At 44.8% G+C, this 21595-nt stretch overlaps 2 protein-coding genes across 3 annotated transcripts in view; both read left to right on the top strand.

Moving 5' to 3' along the window:
- Positions 1-21595, top strand: part of LOC147663844 (uncharacterized) — a 146123-nt gene that overhangs the window by 23899 nt on the left and 100629 nt on the right. Inside the window, exon 2 of one of the 2 annotated variants that reach the window (XR_015305213.1) lies at positions 903-1713. The exons of the other annotated variant lie outside the window; for it this stretch is intronic. The gene's annotated coding sequence lies outside the window, so the exon portion shown is untranslated. Of the gene's footprint in view, positions 1-902; positions 1714-21595 lie in introns of those variants that run through there. 2 annotated transcript variants of the gene reach the window in all.
- LOC147663845 (uncharacterized) lies at positions 1729-13435 on the top strand. Its single transcript, XM_086950156.1, has 2 exons — positions 1729-2851; positions 11674-13435. Exons 1-2 carry the CDS (start codon positions 1830-1832, stop codon positions 11966-11968), a joined length of 1317 nt encoding a protein of 438 aa, XP_086806282.1. The 5' UTR covers positions 1729-1829; the 3' UTR covers positions 11969-13435.

A 21595-nucleotide genomic window follows, 5' to 3' on the forward strand; every position in this document is an offset into this window, starting at 1 on the left:
GATGGATACAGCTCAAGTCCTAGCGAACCAGAAATCCCATTTCTAACAAGTCTCATCTAAGGGCTCAATTGACATCCACCAGCTGGTTGGAGTCACGTGTTGGGAGCCTTCACTAAATATTCAGTGATGACAAAATAGTCGTATTTATTCCGGGAGCAGCGCGCGTCCGTCTGTCAGCTTCTTAGATGAGTTAAAGCAAACGTAAGACATTAAGTCAGATACCATGGTAAGGTAGAAAAAGACAAAAAGCGCACACTTCTTTGCAGCAGGGATATCGAAGATATATTACTGGCTGTGATGAAATCTCTATTATAAATGCTGCAATCTTCCAACAAATGCTTGAACCATCCCTAGGAATGTGGCAAAGATAACTTAACAAACAGAAAAGTAAAGGCAGGAGTTGGAACTTCAGCTGCTCCAGTGTGAACAGGAAAGTATTGTCAAGAAGAGTGTGAATGGAGCTGCATTTGTTATATACTTCCTGAAGTGTCACCTTTATTACATACATCTTGAAGAGTTTCCTTTGTCATATACTGCCTGAAGATTTACAGTTGTTATACACTTTGTAAAACCCACGTGACAGCAGCATATCCTGATCATCTCTTTTTCCACAATGTCTTCCTGTTTAAATCTTGACTATGTGCGTCTCCCTAAAGCTATACCGCTAGCGAATGCGTGCTCCGTGAGTGCTCTTTCTTTACTAAGTTATCACCTCCTTTTCTGAATTAAGATGTGGCATGTTCACTAGAACATTTAGTTAAATATCTGTGTATTGTGAAACATCTCTTGGTTACTTTAAAAAATGGTAAAGAAGAGCTGGCTTTTACAAATAGTTAAATATTGTATATTTACATTCTCTTACATTTCGATTTAGTGATTTTAAATCTCTTTACATCCAACAGGAAACCAGCCTTGAATGCACAAATGATTGTGAATAATGACTTTAATCGTGTAAATCTGCAAAAAGTCATCAGAAAAAATTAGCTCCAATATTCAGGTAAAGAACTGCACAGTCAGAGACTGAGGAACCTGAACATAAACTGATAGATCCTGGAAGAAGCAGTCCAGAGCAATTCAGTGGATATAAGAGTCTGAGCTCTGCATCTCCATGCCACAAGACGAAGAAATGACCTCTAGAAAATTAACGCAACAACAATAACAACTAACCACTGCCTGTATTATCAAGACTCCAAGATTTGATTATTGGATCGGTGTGAGGTGTATACAGCATTGTACTGATGGCAGACCACCATTCAGTGCGCTAGGTATATTGTAAACTATTTATGGCTAGACCATAGGAGCAGGAGAAAAGCACAATGGAGTAGAGCCAGACAACTGAAGGGTAAAGGAAAGAGAGGGTCTCTGATCTACAAGTCTGTCCCAATTTGCATCGAACTTAAGGAAGACTAATCTTCACTCGTAAACATGCAAAACCTTTATACAATCTAAAGACATAACAATATACAAATAAGCTTTACTTGCCACAATTACATCATATGTAGTGGGTGGGTCTTGCATTTCATTGTGAAATCTGAAATCAACCATCCAAAATGCCACACACATGCAGGGAATGTGATAATAACACCAGTGCTTCATCAACCGTGTAAGCTCCTCAGGAAACACAGTCATGGGATGCAGACAAATATAAACCTGACCCAGAGACACTAACCAAGAAGGAAAAATCATACATATGCAGCAAGAGCTTTAGTTTATCATCACTACTAAAGAGCCATCAACAAACACACACAGGAAAAGCAACGTGCAATTGCAATAAATGTGTGAAGAACTTTAGTCAGTTAACACTCCTAAAAGATCATCAGCGGACACACATGGCGGAAAAACCATACCATTGCAATGAATGTGTGAAGGCATTCAGTCAGTTATCAAATCTACAAACACATCAGCGAACACACACAGGGGAAAAACCATACCATTGCAGTGAATGTGTGAAGAAATTCAGTCAGTTATCAAATCTACAAACACATCAGCGAACACACACAGGGGAAAAACCATACCATTGCAATGAATGTGTGAAGAGCTTCAGTCGATTATCACACCTACAAATACATCACCGAACACACACCGGGGAAAAACCATACCATTGCAATGAATGTGGAAGTAGTTTTAGTCAATCCTCAACTCTCAAGATTCATCAGCGAACGCACACAGGAGAAAAACCATTCCAGTGCAGTGAATGTGTGAAGCGATTTAGTCAGTTATCACAACTCCAAACACATCAGCGAACACACACTGGGGAAAAACCATACCATTGCACTGAATGTGTGAAGAGCTTCTGTCTATTATTTCAACTCCAAATTCATCAACGAACACACACTGGGGAAAAACCATACCATTGCAATAAATGTGTGAAGAGATTCAGTATGTTATCAAATCTTCGAAAACATCAGCAAATACACACAAGAGAAAAACTATACCATTGCAATGAATGTGTGAAGAGATTCAGTATGTTATCAAGTCTTCGAAGACATCACCGAACACACACCGGGGAAAAACCATACCATTGCAATGAATGTGGAAGTAGTTTTAGTCAATCCTCAACTCTCAAGATTCATCAGCGAACGCACACAGGAGAAAAACCATTCCAGTGCAGTGAATGTGTGAAGCGATTTAGTCAGTTATCACAACTCCAAACACATCAGCGAACACACACAGGAGAAAAACCATACCATTGCAATGAATGTGTCAAGAGATTCAGTCAATTATCACACCTCAAAATACATCAGCGAGCACATACTGGGGAACAACCATACCATTGCAATGAATGTGTGAAGAGCTTCAGTCGTTTATCACAACTCCAAATACATCAGCTAACACATACTACTACTTTATTGTGCATGATTAATTAAAACCTTTACAATGTAAATCAAAGAGGATTCATAAAACATACGTCAAATTTAAGCGTGTTAAAACAAAGGTTCCGTCCTTGAGACAAAACACAAGAATCCATGGTGAGGTAGCAGCAGCAAAATTAAAAGAAGCTTAACATCATGTTAGACAGCCTATTTATCCTAAAATCAAAACAACAACAACAAAAAAGAAAAAGATTAAGAATTAGATTCTTCCTCACTGTCTGGCATGGGAAGATAAAAAGATGCCAAGGTGCAAAAAAGAATAATTAATTTATGATAACAGATCGGGGGAACCCTATTACCTAATCAGTTCTAGACAGTGTAAGGGAGGGCCAAAGGAGTCACTCTAGGGGATAGTCTTCTGAGGTACCATTAAGCTCGTCCTTAGGGCCCTTTACGGTGCTACTTGATTTGTTTGGATTCTTCAAAATTTTGAAGCGGGCCTCAGCGATTTGAAGAAATGTTACCATTCGGCTACTCAATTGGATGTCATCTCCTTTGAAGCAGGCTAGCACCGCTTGCCTGCAGGTCCCTATATTACGGATGTTGAAAAGTGGTCGCAGGAGAACGCGACGATCTTGGGTGAGCTTGGTGCAGGTAGTAATCAAATGGATTATGTTTTCCTTGCCAGTCCCACAAAGTCGGCATGTTGTAGGTAGGTGTGGCCGTAACCATGGAGGTAGGTGAGCCGCTGACGGCAGTAGACCTAGGTGAAATTTCAAGAATTTCTCTTTAGTTTTATTAGTAAAGCCTTTCTGCAGATAGTTTTGAGGCAAGAGCATGGTGTATGATTGAACTGTAAGCCAGCCATGAGCCCGCTCTGTTAGGGCGGCTTTGTCCTGCAGCAATGATTCCTTCCGTACTATTTTGTTGACCACCTTTTTGAAGAGTGCTGTGGAACCTGAAAGTTCCCAGAGTTGCTTTAAGACAAGGTCCTCAATGGCTGCTTCCAAGTACAGCCTTGCCGGGCAAGTTTCTTTGTTTTGAAGTTCCTTCCACAGGAGAGCATTCAAGGCCTTCGCGTCCCCCCTGCTTACTTTATGCCAGGTTTTTATGTAGGCTCCCTTGCGCACCAGCTCTTCTTTTCGTAACCCAAACTCTAGTCTCAGTTGGGCTGGTGATGCATACCTTGGAAGGCCGAAGATCATGCGAAGTGCTTTTGCCACTGTTCTGTCTAGTAAGAGAGCATCCCTCCCCCTCATAGCTTCACTACCATAAGTGATTGCCGGGACTAATTCTGCCTGGATTACCTTTATCAGAGGAAGTAAGCTTGGCCCCGAAACTGTGTTTGTTAGATTTCTGAGTGCCGCTGCAGCGATTAATCCTCTCCTTTTTATGGCTTCACATTGCGGTGTGAAATTACCCTTGTGATCTATGATGACCCTCAGATATTGATATTCCCAGACCTTTTCTAGCTTACTGGAAGACAAGAGCCATTTTCGTGTTGTTTTGTGTTTTGAAAGGTTAATACACATAACATTTGATTTATCACGATTGATGGTGAGCCGGTTAGCAGCGGAATAACTTGAGGTGATGTCCAACAGCCGCTGAAGACCAACCGGGGTTCGACTGATGAGTAACAGGTCGTCTGCGTAGAATAAATTTGAGATCTGTGAGCCCTCAGCTTTGGAGTGTGCGAGTTGCATTCATTTAGTAGTATAGATAGTTCTCCCATAAAAAGATAAAAAAGTATCGGGCAAGTACACAGCCCTGTTTTACCCCTGTATGTGTCGGAATCTTTTTTGTTAGAAAGTCACCTGTGCCGAGCCTAACTTGCACCCATGTCTCACCGTGTAGGAGAATTAATTGGTTTAACAGCAGCGGGGGAATGTTCAACTTGTGTAGCTTTTCCCACAAAAGGTTTCTGTCCACATGATTGAAAGCCGAGCTATAATCAATATAGCACAGGTAGAGTGAATGGTTCGCTTCTTGGGCTGTATCAATAAATAAAGAAAGAGCTAAGATATTAGAGGTAGTTCCCATACCTTTGCAAAAATCTGTTTGGTTGTATGGGATTTCTGAAACTTCGGTTGCCCAGGATGACAGTTCCTCTAGAAGCAGACCCACGAAGTATTTAGCTTCGTTATCGAGCAGAGACACTAGCCGATAATTTTTTCGGTCGCTTTTGTCTCCCTTTTTGAAGATGGGGGGAAATGATGGCTCCCCTCCATGAAGTCGGGATTGATGATTTCTGCAAAATCTTGACGAACATTGGTCTGAGGGTAGCTGCCCAAAAATCGGGATCTTGTTTGAACAATATGTGGGGGATCCCGTTTGGTCCCGGGGCCCCCCTCACGCCTTCACTTGGATATTCGGTTACAGATCGATGCACACTTAATTTCAATTGTCTGGTCTTGCTGCTGGGGCTCGTAAAGGTCACAGCTGAGTGTTAAACGTTCCTCAGTGTATTTTGTGAATTTGGGCATTCCTTGGGTGTTAATATCAGTAGACTTGAAGTGAATGCTAAGAAAGGTTATCCAATCTTCTTCAGGGACAAAGGAATTAATGCCTTGACTCCTCCCCGTAGACAAATTGTTGGTTTTTCTCCAAAATTGAGCGCTGTTGCTTGATTTGGCGTCATGTAGTAGTTTGACCCACAGGGACTCTTCGGATTCTCGCTTAAGCCACCAGACCAGCCTCCTGCGATCACGCTTTAATAGCCTCAGTTCTTCTTTGGCAACAGGGTCTATCCTTACCCTTCGTAGCTTTTGGCCGATGAGAGTTTTTTGATTTTTTAGGTGAACATTATTTGTAAAAGCGTAATTGAGATACCGCATTGGATTGACAGTGTGGAGAAGTGTGGCTCAATGGTTAGAGCGGCAGACCCTGATGCAGAGGTCTAGCCCGGGACCAAGGTTCAATTCCCCGCCTCGGCAGGTCTTGGGCTCAAATTTCCACGGACCTGATAATTCTCGCCTCTGTGCCTATTCCAATCATGGAGTCTCACTCTGCAACTCTGGGCAATAGCTTGCTTAATCTCCACAACGGCCCCCACAACGCTAAGGATGCCTGGCCTCCACCTTGGGGGTGCCCAGGAGTGGACGCCTCACAGGGAAAGCCAGGATGGGTTCCACAGCGGTATTCGTACAAGCGCCTTGAGACCCTTGCGGGTGAGTAGTGCGCTATACAAGTATCAATTTATTATTTATTTATTTACAGTATTGCCCCCTCCATCACGCTGGTTTTTCCTCTGTGTTTTTCCCATGTTTTTGCGTAGTATTTCTGTAATTTTCTCCCAGCTGGCAGTTAGGTCTGCTGTTTCTTTTTGAGCTTCGCCAAGTGCTTGCTTTGCATAGAGCAGGAGGCCCAAAGGGTCGTCTGTTCTGCACTTTAACCGCCTATCGTTCGCTATGTAAACTAGTTCATGCCCAATGGCGCATGCTGGGCTTGGAGTTGCAAAAGCCTCTAGTGTCACTTCTTGAGGTAAATGGTCACTGTAGTCAAGTAAACCGATATGGAAGTCAGTGGTCACTTGAAACAAATTACCAGAGAGGAAGGTGAAGTCAATTGTTGAACTGGTTGTTGTACTGTGGAATGTTGCTACTTGGGGACGATCCCCTGGGAATCTCCCATTAAGCGCTCGTAGACCAAGTTCTTCAAGTGTTACTAAAAGTCGCTGTTCTGTTTTTGTACTTCTTCCCCCTGATGAGTTGTCCTGAGAGTAATGTTCCAATGCCAATGGGTCCTCGGTGCTGCTGACTTTAGTGGCCAATTTATTGAGCATGTTCTGATTGAAGTCGCCGCTAACAATCAGACTGTATCCTCTGCAGTTAATAGCTTTGTAAGCTCTTCTTTGATTTGCAGGGCTCCTTGCTTCTTTCCTCGAGGATGTAGGCAAAGGTTTACTAGGTAACAAGCTCTCTTTCTCCACTCAGGCCACCAGGCTGTCTGCCACCTGTTTTGGCTTACTTAGATCACTAAGGAAGGTTCTTCCACTTCTGCCCCTTGATGCCAAGAAGGTGGCAGTACAAGGCCTCATTCAGTCCCGTCTGGACTCAAATAATGCTCTTTACCTAGGGGCACCCGAGATGACTCTTCGGAAGCTTCAGGTGGTACAAAATTGCGCGGCACGTACCATACTCCAGATTCCACGATCCCAGTCGGCCAGACTTGGCCTGAAAAGCTTACACTGGTTGCCAGTAAGGCAGAGAGTGGCCTTCAAGGCACTGTGCATTACACACCGGGCCTTTTGGAAGACCGGTTCAGCAATTAACAACAGTCTGGTCACCCCCTACCACCCTAACAGGAATCTGCGGTCCACGGGTGCCTTTCTGGCAGTTGTCCCTAGAGTGAAGAGAGCTAGGTCGGGGGGCAGGCTGTTCTCGCTGAACGCCGCCAAGCTCTGGAATGCCCTCCCCCTCACTCTTCGATCTACATCCGACCTGCTCTCATTCCGTAAGAAGCTGAAAACAGCCTTATTTGCCAAATCCCTCTAAGTTCCTGCACCCTCTGCCCTGTCAGATCTCTGTTTAATCTCAGCGCTTGGACGCCTCTGGGCAGCAATCGCGCTCAACAAATCGATAATAATAATAATAATAATAATTAACTCCTCCGTCTTTCCTTGGTCTCGAATTGAGATTCGTGATACTTGCATTGCATTGGGGGAGTCTCGATTGTATTGTAGCGGCACTACTGTACGCGTTCTTTTTAATGAACAGTATGTTACGAGGCCCCCTTTTTTGTGGCCAAATCTTGCAGACTGGGTTGGAGCGATGAAATGCAGGGTAAATCCTGGTAGTGGTGGAGGAGAGTCTGACCAAGTTTCTTGCAAGGCTATGATGTCGAAGCTTTGCAAGTAGAGTTTTAGTTCCGAGTCCAAAAGCTTATCCCCAATGCCGTTGATGTTCCAGGAGCAGACTTTTAAGTTTTTAAGAGAATTCCCAGTTACAGACTTGTCATGTCAGTGTTTTTCCGGCTTGTTATTTATAGTCCTGGATAGCCATGTCCAGTCTAAATTAGTGCGCTCATTCCCAGCGTATTGCCTTCTTACGCCCAGTTCTTTTGGTTCTGAACTGGACGGGGAGTTGCTGCGAGCCCCTCGCAATACAGAGAGCGAGTGATGGTCCTGATTGGCCTGGTTTTGTGCGTTCCGATGTACAAAGTCACTTGCCAAGGGGTCTGGATATCTCGGTTTTACAAATGGGCGAAGTATTATGCCCCAGCTATTGAGTTTCGCTTGTTCATTGAGCACGCTCTGAGCCAACTTTGTTGAGGCCCATACTGTTTTAGTGACCTCCACCCCTGGGTGCTCCGGTGAAACTGTGAATTCCACTGAGTCGAGATCATTGGTGGATATGTTTGTTAAGCTGTCAATGGAGTTTAACAAACGTAGAATGTTACCCCTGTTTAGGATGTCAAAAGCGCCCCTTGACGTGAATTCCGGAATTAATAAAACTGTGGGGTTGCCTAAATGCTCCTTTATCCTGTTGGAGCCGCTCTGCGGGGTTGTGGAAGTAATTGCAACCCTGGTGGCTTCCTCTACTGGAGTTCTCTGGTCCGGGGCCTTTGGTTCATCTGCTCCACTTACAACCTGTTTTTAGGAACTTCCGGTTGGTATGGCTTCTGGGGGATGGTCTAATTGTACCCTTTTGTCTGCTTTGGGAGGTGGGTTTTTAACTCTTGTGGTGCTCGTGCTAATATTGGTTCTTTCCCCACAATCGATCAGACCCTCGCTCGAGTTAGATTTTGTAATTTTTGCGCTGCTCCTAAGGGCGGGGCTTTCAACTTTTGTTGGGGTCGTCATGTCAGAAGTATTTATTTTTCGATTCTTTTTCCTTTGTCTCATATGCCACTGATCCTGATTAGGGAAGGGATGTGAGTCCAATTCCGTGTCTGTCTCGGGACTCGTTGGAGCCAGCTTGTCGGGCATTGGGTCTGGAGGCAAGATGCTAACTTGGTTATTCTTAACTTTCCCTTCAGCCAGAGTGCCTAGCTTTAACTTGCGGCCCTTCCTCCTTTGCTTTCTGCCCCGCTTTGGGGAGCACACGTGGTTCCGTGGGACGTCCTTTTGGTTGGATTCCCAGGGGGGGAGTAAGCCATTATTTGCTGCTACCTGGGTTTCTCCTTCCCTGGTATGTCCTTGTGCTCTTAATAGCGTTGCATTTTCCTCTTCCCTTACCAGCTTGTCTTTTTGTATTACAGGGGGGGGCCTCAGTAGGAGTTAGAATTCCTCTATTGTTTTTTTGCCATGCACTGTTTGTTCTCTCCAGTTGACCCGTCGATGAACTATTTTTGACGGCCTCTCTAATACCTGTAAGGAGGTTGTCCATTGCTCCAGGGAGTGTAGCCAACTTGTCCACAATTACAATGCCAGGACAATTTGATTGTATAAGTGCTGTCTCCTCTTGTGCCCTTTTGACCAGACTGTTCAGTTCAGCTAGCTTATTATCGATGTTGGAGACAAAAACTGATAGTGAGTGTAGAACTGTTAGCTGAAGGTCAATTTTGTCCGATTGATATTGGATGGCATTAACAGACAGTTGCATTGTGTGCAAGAGAGATTCCCATATGTCTACCATAGGTTGCGGTGATGGAATCGTGGTGCTGAGCTGTGCGGCTTTGCATTTTAGACTTGTTGCAGCTTCTTTTGGGGCCCCATGAGGTGGTGAGGTGTAATAGGCGACCAATTCTTCCCACTCTTCTTGCGTGGGGTATGAAGCCATTGGGTCCAAAGGTTTTGATGGGGTGGTGATTGTGCTAGCCTGCCCCGGGAGGTGACCTCGGGGAGGGGTTAGGGGTTGCTCAAACTGTGCCGAATGATGAACTTGTGCCTGAAGCACGAGCGGTTCCGGTGCCATGGATAGGTTCACCACACAAGACTAGCCCGTTGTTTTGTCCTCATAGTCTACAGTTACCCCTGAGCACTTACTAAGTTCTGGTTGCTCTTGCCTGAGATCTTGTGATGAGGGTGTGTTTTTCTCTACCATAAGGTCCTGTGGTAGTCCGGGGGGGCTGTGCCCTGCCTTTGTTACAGGACCTGGGATCCACACATTCAAATTGCTTGAAGTGCTAGGAGCTGGTGCCAGAGAAACCGGGGTTTCAGGAGTGTCAGGAGTGCTGGGCACCTTTAGATCCATTTGTACCCCTGGATTTTTCTCAGAATCTCTGGCGATCTTAGACCAGTCTTCTGGGGAGCCTTTTTCTCCAGATGATTTGATGGTGACCTTCTGGGCCGATTTTATTGTGGAACCCATACTCATAGCACTCTGAATAGATTCTTGCTGTTTGCTCGTGAGTGCCTTTGTTTTTAATTCATGCACCTGAGGCAGAATCGAGGCCCCACTTTCTGATTGTCGTTGAAAAGGTCGCCCCTCTGTGAGATTCGCTGTAGTTTCCACTGTGATTTTCGGTCTGTGTGGTGTCAGGGCAGTCCCTCACGTCGCAGTCTTCTTCTCTGTCTTCATCTTCTTCTTCTTCTCCTCCTCCCCCTCCTTCTCCGTCTTCATCATCCAACGCCTCAGGGGGGGCTTTCTCTTCAGCCCTCTCATTAGCTCTTTCTTTTGCTCTATCTGAATTCCTTGTTCTGATGCGTAGGAGACCGGTAATATCGGTGTTGGCAGATTGTCGGGCTGCCGAGTGTTCAAGCAAAGGACCGAGCCTGCGTCCTTGATGAGTGAGAATTTTGTATAAATTTTAGGTTGGAAGCTTAACCCTTTGGGGTTTCGTGCGAGCTCAGGGCTTGGGAGGCGTGGAGAAAGGGGGTCAGGGGGATCGGCCGGTTATCCCCCCTTCCTCACCCCCTTCCCCTGCCCCCTTCTTCAGTTCTTTTTTGCCGTCACTCATAGAATCTGTGTTGGAATTCTTATTGCCCTTGTTTGCTCTCTTCGATCTTTTAGTTGGGTTCAGGGGTACATGAGGATCCCTAGATCTCCCGGATCTCATTATGGTCTTCTTGTCTTCCTGCTTTTGTTCCTACCCCTTGTTCTTTATTTTTTGATTCTCCGTCCTCTTCTCCCGGAGTCCTGCCTTAGCCCTTACTGCGGTTGCTCCCTTGGCCCCCCTTGAGCCCTTTGGGCCCAGCACCCGAAATTGAGAAATCAGGTCTGGTAGAGTCTGGAATAGTCTGTTGGGGTCTGGCGGTAGGAGAGCCAAAAGACAGTAACACAGGTTGATAGGGCTAGATCCTACACAAATTGCTGTGGTGTTCGTGGTTTTGTGGTTAGGTTGCTACTTCCTTCTAACACCTCGGCATAAAACACTGAGGCGTCCCTCTTGTATGTGCCTCTCGTGGTGCCTCTCCCTCCTGCTCTTACTGTTTCTGTGAATCCAGCCTCTGCCTTGAAGGATGCCAAATAACACTTTCCTTCCCGCTGCCTAGGACGCCGGTTCCATCCCAGCCACGACATGTGGGTAATAAGGCTGCAACCTCCACCTATCTCACTTACAGGAAGGGCAGGGTGGAGGGGGGGAGAAGCAAACAACTCACCCCCCCCTCTCCGGCCGTGCACTCCAAGGTGAGGTGAGAAGAGTGCTTGGGGCCCGCTATTACTACTTGCTGCTCACACAGCGCTATTCCGCTGCCACAGCTCACCTGCTCTATGGCTGCCGACAGCAGCGAAGGCTTGAGTAGCGGAGTTGCGGAGCTCTTTCTTTTCCTGTTGCGGCTGCGGCGTGACTAAGGCTCCCACTCCCCAGCTCCCCTTGCTCCCGGCTGCTCCGGGGGGTTAGAGGGGGCTAGAGGTTGAGGTTTAAGGCTGAGGAACGGCAGAGCGGCAGAGCGACGAGGCGGCGTCCTCCTTGATCCTCGCTCACACAGTATGATCGGTTGGCTGCTGCGGACTGGGAAACCTGGAGTGGATTCCTGAACTGATGGAACACACACAGGAGAAAAACCATACCATTGCAATGAATGTGTCACAAGATTCAGTCAATTATCACACCTCAAAATACATCAGCGAACACATACTGGGGAAAAACCATACCATTGCACTGAATGTGCAAAGAGCTTTAGTCGATTATCAATACTACGAAGACATCAGCAAACCCATACAGGGGAGAAACCATACCATTGGAGGGGATTTGGAAGTAGTTGTGAAAAGAATTTTCAGACAACTACAGGGATTAGTGATAAAACCTATAAACACAACACACTTGAATAAGTTTAACAAGCACAGACTGGAGAATATTTGTAGCTGGTTTTGGTGTTTGGCCATTTTGTGCAACAACTGGTTCAATGACAGCTGCTAGAGAACAACGTCCAAAGGCACGAGTAGTCAAAGTAGGAAAATGTAACCTGTAACTCTGAGAGTTAATGCTTGCAGTACAGAACATTTACCTGCGAAGCCCTGACACGGGAAACAATGATGCTCATTTCGATCATCACTTGCATCTGTTAATGCACCCACCACAGTGGCACTTCCCCAGAGGTGTCCAATATCTAGCTGGACCCTTGGGAAATGTGCTGGCTCACCACTGACTGAAAATGATTCACAGTGAGATTAATTGTATCTGATTATATTTTAGACGTTTCTTATTTACAGAGAATTACCCAACCAACTCCTAACTGGTGAAAGGACAGAATCGGTGATTGATGGCGATCGGAAAGAGAGCTGTTGAAAAGTTTAGTTCTTAAAAGGTTTCTGAAAGCTAGACAGTTAAATAAAGAATCTTGAGCAGTAAAGAATTCTAGCTCTTAGAGTCCAGAACTATCCATTCCTTGCTTTACATTTCTTGAACCTTGGCACTAGAAAATAAATCTGGATTCAGAAGTAAAAGAACACAAAAGATACTGAATTTTGACACAAATGATATTCAGGTTCGTTTTTACATGCAAAAAAAAAACCTCTTGTTTTATAAACTGCCGGTGAATGAATGGACATAAAAAGTATGTGCTGCCTCGTGAGCAAGCAGTGAAACTTTGTGATGCAGTTGGGACGTCCTCAGACCACAAATAAGATAAATCGTAGCATTCTGAATCATCTGTAATGTGCTTTTGTGTTGTTGTAGCTGCCAAATACACAGTGTTCTCATAGCCCTGCCTTGCTTAGAGGAATGTGTTCACCAATATAATATGCACATCAGAATAAAGGATACATCTTCAGTAGCCAAAGATAGTAGAAACTAATGCTTTCCACCGAGGTCATTTTAACAAAGTGCTGAGTCCGGGAAGTTCTTCCTGCTGCCGACCATCATCATCACCACCGCCACCACCCAACCAGTGAGGAACAACAAGAAGACTGCACTTCAGCACACCCATCCTATACATAACACACTACAGGGGTTTGCTCCAGGGTCAAACTCACTTTACCTTCACGTTAACAGCAACAAGTTCTAAACTGAACAAGTGGTTTGTAGGGCCATTAGTGGCATAATACATTTGAAACCCAATACTTTATAAATCTATATTAATGATACATAACCGAACATCCAAACACCACCCATGTATGGACATCCAAGAGCCTTTAAAAACCACACTACAGAGGTGTGTACCAGGATCAAACTCCATTTATTTTAAAGTTACCATGAACTAAATTATGATACAGCAAGAGCAGGCATGAGGCTATGAAATGTACACAATGATGACTAGATTTTACATATTACTTACAAATGTATGTTTTTTGATTTGTAATAAAAACAAAAAATGTATTTGAATTCATGGTATTTGACTGCTGATTGTATGGAAAGAGATGTTAAATGTGATTTATCCCTAAACTATAAAGATAATTTGTGATGTCAGCAAGGAGCCTAGTTTTTTGGTACTAGAGGGGTCAAATCTCAATAGCATGACTGCTTTCAGCAGGGAGTCTGTCGCAGGTGGTATCAGAGGGGACTATTCTCCTCAATGTGCCTTCTCTCAGAGCGAGAGGCGGTTGAGATGGTAATTCGTCTCCTTCTGTATTAATGAAGAGAGAAGTGCTACCAGTAATACTGAGATCTGGGCTTCACTCCTGTGTTGGGAACTTAATTCAGTCGTTTTTACCCAATAAATACCGGATTTATTTTGGAAAACGAAACATATGCGTGTATCGTGGCACTACTCTTGTTAATAATCCATAAAAATGCTACAGAATGCTGAGTGCTTGAAAGCATTCTGCCATATGAGGGATTTAAATATGCATTTGTCAAATACAAAATTGACTTACATTTTTATTTGAAGCTTCTTATATAGCGCTTCTTTATCTAATAATGCCTGATGGGTTTTCTCCGAGAGCCCCTTCACCTTCGGAAGAAGTTTTTCATTGACAGACCCAATGTGGTCTCCAATAGAAAGATGACAGTCTCTCTAACTCTAAACTGGGCTGGTGGAAGGACCGTTGGTTTTGCTGGTATAATGCTTTGTTTAATTTTTGATAGAGAGCCCTTTTCACCACACCCTGAATCCCGCCCGTCTTTCTTTAGTGATTTTTGTATTTTGAGTTACATTTGAAGACTGTCCCCCTCATTTATAGTTTAACAGGGGTCCACGGTCTGCCAGAGGAGCAGGCGTAACAACTTCCACTACCCCATTGGACTACCGTCCACCATATTTAGTGATCTCCACCAACCTGGCTATCCCTGTGTCTTCAGAGGAACAACAGGAGCTCCTCTAAAAGCACCTAACGTTTGCTGAGTGGCTGCTCTGTTTCACACGGGCGCCCAGAAGACTCTTTTATTTTACGTCTAAAGTGAAAGTTTGCTTTTACTTTTTGTAAAACCAATAAATGACGTACTTGGTACACTGAGAGATTTCTACAAGGGAGTCGGGGTAATATTTTCTAGTTTTTTTCAGTTTGAAACAGCCAGTCTTTACATAGTGCTCCTGAAGAGAAGCAAGTAGGTCAGAATGCCTTCCATAAGTAGGGCAGACGGTCTGATGTATTTACACCAACGGCCCCAGGTATGTCGATCTTTGTTGTGAGGGTTCCTGAGGTTCTGCCCTCACTTCAAGTAGAAGGGAACATTGATGGCTTCGTCTCACCAACCTCCAACATGCTCCTATTTATTTTTATATTCCGTTAAAATACAATTTACTAATGGATTATAAATGAGAACCACAGCCATGCTCTCTTCTCTTATTCATGCATTAGGGATCATGAAGGTGTCTCTATGATTCTTGGCCTCTTATTCGCCTGCTTTGCAGTCCTTCTGGGATAACCTCTTCCAACAATGTATTCTTTGAGAATTCCTGTTGCTTCATGAAAGAGCCTTATATGTGCAGTTTCTCCTAAATTGTAAAAACTGTTATATGTGAAGTTTCTCTTTAGAGACTGTGGAAGTTAGCCTGGTATATGATGTGCACAATTCTAGTGGGCACTTTGCACCAGTCTAAACAACCCTTATGGTGATGGTTGTAAAGTCAACCTTATAGACCAGCTATACTAGTGGTAGCATGGACAAAGCAGTCTTAGGCTAAACTTCAGAGGGCATGTAAAGCCAGCTGTTCTACCATATATAATCCCTTGAATATCAAATGAAAGGACACCACACAAGGTATATATAAAAGATATATGTATTTATTACTAACACAACCCCTCTGGACTCTTTATGAGGTCAGAGGTCGAAGTACATTACAAGTTTCTTAATCAGCATTCTATAAGTTGCACAAAATACAGTTACGCCCTAGGGGCCTCACAAACCATATACTAAGTAAGTGGTATAAGAACCACTTCACGAATAGGGAATAGGCCTAGGGCCTAGGGAATTGCTGGGGCTGGACAACCCAAGGATTGGAAGTAGGAGGCCCACGGGAAGTAGGAGGCCCACGGGAAGCGTGTGCAGTGTCTAAACTCACACGCGGGTTACCGTAGAGTTATAATGGGAACGTAAAAGTAACAAAGTAGGAGATTTCGGACACTTCCAGGTGAACTACGGTGAAACCCTTAAAGCTAGGACACTTGGCTAGTCAACACCCACGTGAGTACCGGAGCACTCGAGTTACCTCACCCAGGGAAGCCGGGTGCATAGGTGTTCTTCTGTGTCGGGTTTCGTCGCTGTTTCCTATGGAGAGCTGCAAAGAAGTGATGCAAGCGACCAGGAGAAAAGTGTCCAGTTGGATCCAAGGGTGGATCGAAGATGTGAAGAACCTGTAAGCAGAGGGAACAGAGCCTGGGTCACTAGCCAGTGACCAGGAAGGAACCAGGCAATGTTGAGTGCTGTCCAGGTGAAAAGGTGAAGCTTGTCTCTGCAGCCACGGGGTCCAGGAGGCGTCGACGACGACCAGGAGCTGGAGGGCGACTGTCCCACAAAGGATCTTGTTGGCTGGGGTGTCGGTATCCGGATTGGAGCCACCAAGCCGTGGCTAACGCAACCCATGCAGGAGATGAAGATCGGCTTCTGTTCAGACCAGCAAAGTCTGGGGAGCTTCAACTTTGCAGGGAAGCTGGGGCGAGCCTGGAGCAACTAGGCCAGCAGTGTAAATTCAAAGGATCGTCTTCAAGGGGCTAACTAGCCAACGGGCTAGCAACCAGGAAGACACGGTGAGCTGTAAATTGCCAGCAGGCCCTACGCGACACTCGTGGAGTGTGGAGGGCTAAGCTTTGGCACAAATGGTGCTCGGGTCTGGGGCTTCTCAAACCCCAATGCACAACTGCAAGGGTGCCTTGGTAGTTGCACAGTTAGCAACAAGCAGGATCTCCAGGGAATCTGGTCCCCCGTCTCTCGTTTCCTCCACGGGTCTCAGCTTTGCTATAGGTGTGGGTCGGAGTCGGAGAAGTCTGGAAGTCCAGTCCTGAGTAGCTGAGTCTTCGGGTTCCGGCAGGAGCGTCGACAAAGCAAACCGGCGAGTCACTGATGGTGCCTGTTTGCACAGGGTAGTCACTCTTTGGCCACAAGGGAGATTTCTTCAGTCTTCTAGTCGTGTAGAACGCCAAAGGTCCAAGAGTTTCGTTTCAGAGTTTCGGTCCAGGATAATCTAAAGTCTCTTGACACAGCTCCGATCTTTATATTAAACTAAGGGGCTGGATTACCTGCTAGGTCCCTCCTATGGGTGGGACCAGGGAAGGGGGTGGTTACACCCCTCTCCCTTTGTACAGTTTCATGCCAGAGCGGGGCTGGAGTGCCCCAGCAACTGGTTTGATCCGGGCTATGCATGGAGCACCTTGTGTGCTCCAGGCAGTGTCTCATTTCTCAACCCACCCTGCCCCAATACACTAAAAGCCTGTCTGGGGAGGTGCTAGCACCTCCCAAGGCAGGAAACCTATTTTCCAGGCCTCCCCTGTCGGGATTTCGTCCAGCAGCAGCAGGTCTGACTCGTGTCTGTGACAGCAGCTTCCATTTTGTGATGCTGGGGCTCTGTTTAACTGTAACCGGGATTAACAGTAACTACATGTCTTCTCCCTCTAGAAGGGTGGAATGCTACCCCCGTCGCCAGAACTGGCGAGGGGGTAGTATTCCAAAATGTTTGACACCTTACACGACATGTTTCGATAAAGCCAAACCAAAGTTAGCACTAACCGCGAGGATTATAATGCACTTAAGAGTATATGGTATGGCTATATCATAGAACAGCTATAAGGACATGGTTCCGAAAGCTGTAGAAGGGCTCAGCTCATGCTAGAGCACCCTCTCACATAAAACCAAGCACTCTGCCTCCAGGATTGTCGAGGCCTACCCTAGGAGTGACTTATAGGTGCATATGTGTCTTTATATAAGGAAGATATAGATATACTATATCTAAGTCCGGGGTGATTACACCACCTTACTCCAGCTGAGTGATCATCAAGTGGTGTAAGTTTGGATGGCCAGCCAGGGGTGGCATAATACATGCTGCAGCCCCTGGTAGGCCTTGGATGCACCTATGCCCTGGGTACCTAAGGCACACTGTACAGGGGCTCACATACGTGACCCAATTCCCAATTAGGTATGTACCTAAAGTACATGGTATTAATTTAGAGAGAGAACAGCTGGGCTGTGGGTCTGATTAGCAGGCCCACAGCCACACTAAAGTAAAAAAAACAGAGAATCACAGCAAAAAGTGGGGGTGACCATAGGAAGCAGACCCTATTCTCCTACAGAGACCTTGGTTGGAAGCTTGCAGCAATGTGTCAGCTGTTGTGTAAAACCAGTGTGACATTCTCCAAGGCTGCTTTGTTGCATCAAATGTTGTGTAAAATCAGTGTGCCACCCTCCAAGGCTGTGCTGTTGAATCGGATGATGTCTAAAAGTAGTGTGCAGCTCTCTTAGACTGCACCGGGCTTGTGCAAAACCATTGTGTCTCCAAACACTTGCTGCTGACTGCGGTGTCTTCGTGTCCACGTTCTACCTGGGATCTTATCTGTTTGTCGCCACAGTTATAAGACGCTGGTGCTGCAGATAAAAGGGCATGAGAACTGCTGGGATGCCTTCATACAACCAAAGATCTTTCAAAAACATTCTCATGTGTCTGCGCCCAGCTGTCGCCAGGAGCCCAGACCCCTGCACTTTTCATGCCTGACTTGGGACACAGGCAAATATACTCTTATACGGGCCGGGAACTCCTAGATATCAAACGATCAAGTACATCTAAATGTATTAACCACCCACATGACACTTTCGGGTATACCATGACATGGAGGGGCCTTTCGCGTGCAGGAGCATGCGGCCCGCTGCTATCTGATCCAGAAAAGTCAAAACATAATTATAAATTAGATGCTCTCCCCCAGACTTGTCCTCAGACTGCCCAAGACTGTCCTTCCGACAAATCTGGTCAGGGCTGGAACTGCTTTTGGGGCAATGTTAGATCTCTGCCCAAGCATGCCACTGAAATCTGCGACCCACTATCTTGTGAGAATCCCGACATCGCATTTCTGACTGAAACCTGGCTCAAACCTAGCTCCACCCCTGCTATTGCGGTGACAGTTCCTGATGGCTACCATATTCAAAGGCTGGATAGACAGTCTAAGGTGGGTGGAGGGATAGCCATTATCCATAAAGACATTATTAATGTATCGACACTTGAGCAATGTTGTAACGATTAAACAGATATGGCGTTTTTTAGATTTTTTTTTCACCTCATTACAGCTGGAAAGGTGCCCTTGTATTTCAGCCGCCAGGGCCCCTTTTAGATTTCTTGCTTCAACTGATGGAATTAATTGCCCCTCATATTATCTCCACTAAACATTTTCTGTTACTAGGTGACTTCAATGTACATAGTGAGAACACTTCTAATCAGGAGGCCTTTATGTTTCTCGCAAACTTGGCCACTTTAGGACTAGGAAAGATCAACAAGGGTCCTACACATCTAGCAGGACACACGTTAGATCTTATCCTGACCAACTCTCCAAACATCTTTTGTGGACAGATCACTCTTTAATTTACTTAGGGGACCCAGGGTCAACTCTGCCCCTTCCATGGCCCCTTACGTTCTCGGTAGACAGTGGCATAACATACACCTGACTCTTTTCTTGAACACATTCCCGGCACCTATTATCCTGGAATCAGCGAATATTGAGGAATGTTTGACCAGCTACAACTCCATAGATCTTTCGTTGGGTAAACCTTTGTATATGTATATGTATTGTATATATTGTAATTGTGATTTGTATATATTTGATTGTACTGTATATAGTTGATATGTGCTTTCTGGAGGGCGGGATTTCAATGTCTATGGGTTCCTTATGACTCTCTCAATACCATAAGAAAACTCACCAAAATGGTTAATTTAAATGTGGAAATGACTAATGTGAACAGCAAGTAAAATGCAGATATACAATGCATTCCCATACATTCACTGGGGGGGAAAGGACTGCATAATCATCCTAAAGTAAAACGGATAGATTCCGAACTACAAATCCCAGAAAACCCAAAGTTATGGGCGGTGCCAGTGATTAAGGGGGTGTAACGTTAATGTTTTGTTTGTTTTATAAAACTGTGAGCTTCACTAACCAAACGGACCGTGATCAAGACAGCGGCCGCTGTCGAAACGCGTTGGTTGCTTTTTGTTGTTTAAATCCCCCCACATGGATTGATGAAAATAAACTGTGATTCTTCATTGAAATAAGCGTGTCAGAGCCGTCTTTCTGCGACTCCATCCTTCCCCGGGACCGGGGAAATCCTGTGATAATATAAATATATATATATATATATATATATATATATATATATATATATATATATATATATATATATATATATACATTCTTCTGTGTGTCACTTTTTTCTTGCAGCATGTCTATATGTCTTTAGAAATTTGTGATTAATAACCTCTATACATTAAGTTGTACAGAACAGGATAATTAATTTTTTTCTTGTTCGAAATTAAATGTTGAATTAATCCCTCAGTATCATCTTTTCTACTTTTTCATCTTTTCGATGTTCCTTGCCCAGATATGGGAGGGTGATGTGGGCAGAACCCCTGTAGTATTTTCAGTATAACTTAGGGTCCAGCCAATGTGATGCCATTGCTACTTGGAGGAGGAATCATTTACTACAGCTAAATACTGGGAAAACTGAGATCACGCTATTCGGAGAAGTGCCTTTGCTCTGGTATCCAGAATTGTGGCCTCCAGAATTCGGCGAGACCCCGGTCCCTAAGACTGTGGTCGAGAACCTAGGCATACGTCTGAACCAGAAACTCACAACGAAAGAGCAAGTTACAATCACAGTAGGCTCATGCTTTCATATATTAAGCCTCCTACACAGGGTATTTACATTCCTCCCCCTAACCGTACGGAAAACACTCATCCAGGCTCTGGTGATAGTACTCTTGGACTACTGTAAAGCTCTCCTGATTTCAGCAAGTGAGTCCTCCCTAAGTAGACTTTAGGCAGTCCTAAACATCGCACTCACCTGGTCTCAAACTCCCTTGCCAGAACAGCTTCTCTCTCTCTATTGCAATGTTTGTACTGGCTTCCAATACGTAAGCTGATCAGATTTAAGATATGCTGTATTGTGCACAAAGCACTAAACGGTAAAGGTCCTGGCTATCTAGCAGAAAAGCGTATCAGCCACCTAGATCTCTACGCTCATGAGCCAAATCCTTGCTCCTTGTCCAGCGTTTCCAAAAATCCCGCTTAGGTGGGAAAGCATTTTTCCACATGGCCCTCTATTATTGGTGCACACTATCAATATGGAGCATAAAGGGAAAAAAGAGCCCTGGTCGCCCTCTGTTCAAAGAGTTATAAACCACAAAAAGACCAGGATCCTAGGACTACAGAGATCCTAGTCTGTCGTATCTCCTATTATAGTCCACGTGAAGATTTGTAGTTTTCTACATAACCGCAGAGGGAGACAATACGCTCCGTGTTGCCTGGGCGATACAAGTGACTACAGGAGCACTGGTCTACCGGAAAGGGTCTCACGTGAGGGAACCTGTTTTTACTCTTGAACCTCTTGGCTGGTAGGCTACATCATGGTTCACAGAGGATTTTTAGATTGATGTGTCCAATATATCGTGCTGTGGGGAAAGAGCTTGGCCCTGATGAATTTGCATAAAGTATATGAAGCAGAGAAACTTGTTGGCATCTAACAGTGGTATGCATATATAGCAACCTACACTGTCTTTTAGTTTGATTGGGTTCACTGAATAAAGTTGCTGTGCATTGAGTGAATCCCTTCAATTTTAATCACTATTTTCCACATTGTGAAGTGTAATTTATCTTTTCACTTCACTTTACGCACCTTTACACCGTTTATATTTGACTTTGGACACTTTTCTGTTGGGGCTTAATGACCGCCAATGATGATAAAAATGGGCTTCACACAAATTAGTGTGTGAATGGGACTGAAGCAGTTGAAAGTGTCATTCCTATGAGTCCCTGATATCTTAAAAACTGTCAACAAAGTGTGGGAAGGGGTTTTTATGTTATATACATATATATACAACTGAGTAG

This window comes from Lissotriton vulgaris, unplaced genomic scaffold (genome assembly GCF_964263255.1).
Source record: "Lissotriton vulgaris unplaced genomic scaffold, aLisVul1.2 SCAFFOLD_1285, whole genome shotgun sequence".
Taxonomy (NCBI): Eukaryota; Metazoa; Chordata; class Amphibia; order Caudata; family Salamandridae; genus Lissotriton; species Lissotriton vulgaris.